This window comes from Lactuca sativa, chromosome 9 (assembly GCF_002870075.4).
Source record: "Lactuca sativa cultivar Salinas chromosome 9, Lsat_Salinas_v11, whole genome shotgun sequence".
NCBI lineage: Eukaryota > Viridiplantae > Streptophyta > Magnoliopsida > Asterales > Asteraceae > Lactuca > Lactuca sativa.
Genome location: NC_056631.2, coordinates 85,603,494 through 85,607,395, shown reverse-complemented (window position 1 = coordinate 85,607,395; position 3,902 = coordinate 85,603,494). Strand labels below are relative to the sequence as shown.

At 37.4% G+C, this 3,902-nt stretch overlaps 1 protein-coding gene across 1 annotated transcript; it reads right to left on the bottom strand.

The window, feature by feature from the left end:
* Positions 1-937: 937 nt before the first annotated feature.
* On the bottom strand, positions 938-2,704 carry LOC111896821 (alcohol acyltransferase 9). The gene has a single exon (XM_023892808.2). The coding sequence runs from the start codon at positions 2,643-2,645 to the stop codon at positions 1,305-1,307; it is 1,341 nt and encodes a 446-aa protein (XP_023748576.1). The 5' UTR covers positions 2,646-2,704; the 3' UTR covers positions 938-1,304.
* Positions 2,705-3,902: the final 1,198 nt, after the last annotated feature.

Here is a 3,902-nt window from a genome sequence, read left to right as displayed (position 1 = left end):
GACATCACATTTCATAAAAAAAATGATTTAGAGTTACGGTCTTAAGGACCGAATGAAATCACGTATCGACAAAAACAAAACCTAAAATCGCCGACTAAGAACATATTTTGCCAGTGAATGGAAATTGATCGATTATTCAATCAATTTATAAGGAGGATTAATTATACATCCTTAGAGATGAACAAAGGTGGATGAAAGAAGCATGTAGACATGGATGAACACTTGAATAGTAAGTGTATTTACTCCGGATAAACAATTTGTAGGATAATATATAATATACAATATTTTCCTTAAAAACACAATTTTGGGGATTTTCTAATTAAAAATGTAAATATTAATAATTAGAAAATGTTAAAAAGAACTTACAAGGGAAAATAGCCCTTTGTTTTCAGGACCAAAACCATAGAAAATTTCTGATTTTGGATATTCCATGCAAATCGAAAACTTTTTGGATCCTATTCACAGTTTTTGCGAAACCACAACACAAGGACCAATTTTGCAGTTTAAAAAAAACAACTTTTATTTTCTTTTTTTTGAACGGACAATTTTTTTTATTAACCACTGCCTATATAGAAACAAGACCGAACGAAAACAAATAACTTTTATTTTCTAAACCAAATCCCAAAACATCCCTAAGTAATGATAGAAATGAAGTAAACATGATCACGAGATTTTCCATCCTCTTTTTAATATTCTTTCTGATATTTTAAGGATATTCCTGTTTATAGTAGGTTTACACTTTACACTAAGGCGATTCAAACTCGGAACCTTCTCCAAAGTCTAAACTATAAGGTAATGGTTTCCGCAAAAAAATATAAACATATTATTTTCACTTGATTTTTTTAAAAAAAATTAGCTTACTCAATCCGTTAATTTGATGTCAATTAGATATGCGATTGGATATGGATTTCGCGTTATATCAATGAATGAAACGACATTAAAAATAACAGTACATCACCATTATATTCACTGTGTACATTTGTAAGCATCTTTTTGGACAATATTTTAAAATTATTCCATGTTATAATAATGCGAAACTACTATACGCATGAAACAAGCCCCAAAAATTGCAACCATGTTTGCTTAGTGGTGGACATTTTGTACATTCCCTCTTTACGTCATTACCTCCACGTGTCACAAAAAAATTCCACGTGTCACCATAGCATCTCAAGTGTCCAAATATTCCACGTGACGACTCCATTCCCTTTTAATTTAAAAGTTTGACTCGGAAACCACGTTGACACGAATTAGAATCAAACGCTTAAAAAAACAAAATTCTTAAAAATACTAAAAAAGTCAACGATTTATTCAACAGCTCTGATCAGATGCTCGTACTTGCCAACTGATATGGACGGCAGAGCCACCATGGATTTCACTGAACGGCTCTGATCGGGTATTGGCAGGAGGATGCAGTACTTATCTGTACATACTGGTGACACCTGAACAGGCCTCCCAAGCCCAAAGTCAACACTTTCCAACCCTACCTTTGACCATTGCGACAAAATGAGTACACCCACCGAGTCAGGTACTTGTTTCCCCCGAGTTAAACTCACTGATTCAACCACTTCCCTAACGAACCCATCATCCACCCTGTTCTTTGCTTCCCTTATTAACTCCGTGGCGTAACCTAATCCACTCTCGGTTAATTCCTTTGCTGTCGTTTGAGCACATCCGAGGACTATAGCATTGCCGTAGTACTCACTGGGTAGACTCGGTTTAACTCGGTTACGAATGTTGATGCTAAATAATAATTTTAGGGTTTGTCTAGGTGGGAAACTTAATGCTCGAGCCCAGCTTCTCCAGATGTGAGCAGAGACGACTTCGAACGATGTGAGCGATGGTTTACTGAGTTGACTCGTGGAGGCCGCGAGTGTCTTTAGCTCGTTTATTCTCCAATCGTGAAATGTGGTGGAGGTGGGAGTGAGTTGATCTTGGTTGAACCGAGTCAAGAACTTGCAATGGTCATGGACTGGGATGAACTCGGGGTGATGAATCGTTTTTAGTCTATACGGAGTTGGATCAAGAAGATGTCTTTCCCAAATGGGTTTGGGTTTAAACTCCTCCGCCGCGCCGTACCGGTGGCAGTTGGCTAATCTGGCGAAGTGGTTTAAAAACTCAACGCTGCCAATCCCGTCGCATATACAGTGGCTAAAACCGACAGCGAGAGCCGCTGAGTCGTCTGCAAGCCACGTTAACTGTACAACCAACGGCGGAGCCCCTTCGAGAACGTCCGTCACCTCCAACGCCAAAAGCTTTCGCCACTCCGTCACATACCTTGGAGCCTTCTCGAAATCGGAGATTGTAAACTCACCAGTGGACTCAACGAACACTGCGCCTTGACCTCGACAAACCACTTCAAGACAAGAGCCATCGGATCGAGTCCTGACTCGCCCTGCCAAAGGATAGTATGGAACAAGGGCTCGAGCGAGGGCGTCTTTAACAAGGGCGGTGATGGCACTCCGGTAACCCGCCCTTCGGTGGCGAGGAGGATGGTAGATCAGTAAGTATTCGATTGTAAACCGTAGAAAAAGCTGGGAATCGATAGCAGAGAGGTTAAGAACATGAGAGGGAGTTGGGTCCGAAGGGGTAATAAAGACTGCTTCTTGAACTTGTACATGATGGCTGGAGTCCCCCGTGTTGGTCATGTTTTGTATATGAAAGAATGCTAAATCAATGCTTTATAGCCTTGACTTTATGCATACAGATATGTATTCAATTATATATAGATATATATGGAGGGTGGTTGATATATATATAAAGGTGTGGGGGTGGGGATAGCTTTAAAAAATGTATCAACTGTTAAAGATTTGATAAAGATTCTCCGGGGTAGCTTTAAGGAAATAAGAAAACACAAAACCACAGCTAGTCAGCTACCTTACATCTTTCTGTCAAAAGTTAAAACAATATGCATTGCATTAAGTTTTAAACCCACAATTATTAAATTCAAGAATACCGTTCAATGAAAACAAGGGTCGACGAATATTATATATATATGTATGGTTGCCTAATAAAAAATCTTCATTATAAAATGATTATAACCAATTTTAAATTCAACCTAGAGTTCAAAAATATTAATGTTATGTGACTTATGCATCCGCTTTTTTACTTTAGACAACATAATATCACACTTGCCTTCTTGGTTATTTCTTTGCCACATCTCTCTATGTCTCCCTAGAGCCGTTCAATCTTCTCAATCGTTTCTTTGCAAAGCTAGAGGTCCAAGGGGCCATCCCCTTCTGTTCCTTTTCTTTTTCTTTTGTACATATATCTTTGTCGTTTGTATCATCGGTCAATCAACTTTTTTGACGTTTTAGAGTTTTGCATCTAACCATTTCCCTCTTCATTTGGTATCATTACTTGGTTATTCATGAGATGATCATAGAAGATATGCTTGAAACACTGATCAACATGACCTATAAGCGAACCCATTGATCAAAAGTCTTGATTGACCATAGCGACCATGAAATCATGCATGTTAGTTAACCTAAACAAGAGAAAAGGAATACATCTTCGTAAGATTGGAAAAATAAAATAACAAAAAGTCTTTAATTTATACAACTATAGATACAAAATTAATAGTCTCCCCAACGGCGGAGCCCCCTCCCGAAAGTGAAAGAGGACTTAGAGGATGACATTTTGTGAAGTTTCTAGTTAATTGTTTAGTCGTAATGAGGAGATATATATAACCTTCTTGCTAAAAAAATGTTGACAAACGAATTGGCACTCTTTTTTTTTTTTTTTTTTTTTTTTTTTTTTTTTTTTTTTTTTTTTTTTGTATTAGTATATATTAGCATCTATTGTTTAGGATTCCAATCATGATAGCTTGAAGTGTTGATTTGGGGGAGCCAAAGTCAAAATTTATAGTTTTAGGCTTAATATGTAAACATTTTAATAGTTAACGG

What these genes read in the sequence shown, in the direction of transcription:
- LOC111896821 (XM_023892808.2), bottom strand. Translation starts at nt 2,645, where the DNA reads ATGACCAACACGGGGGACTCCAGCCATCATGTACAAGTTCAAGAAGCA.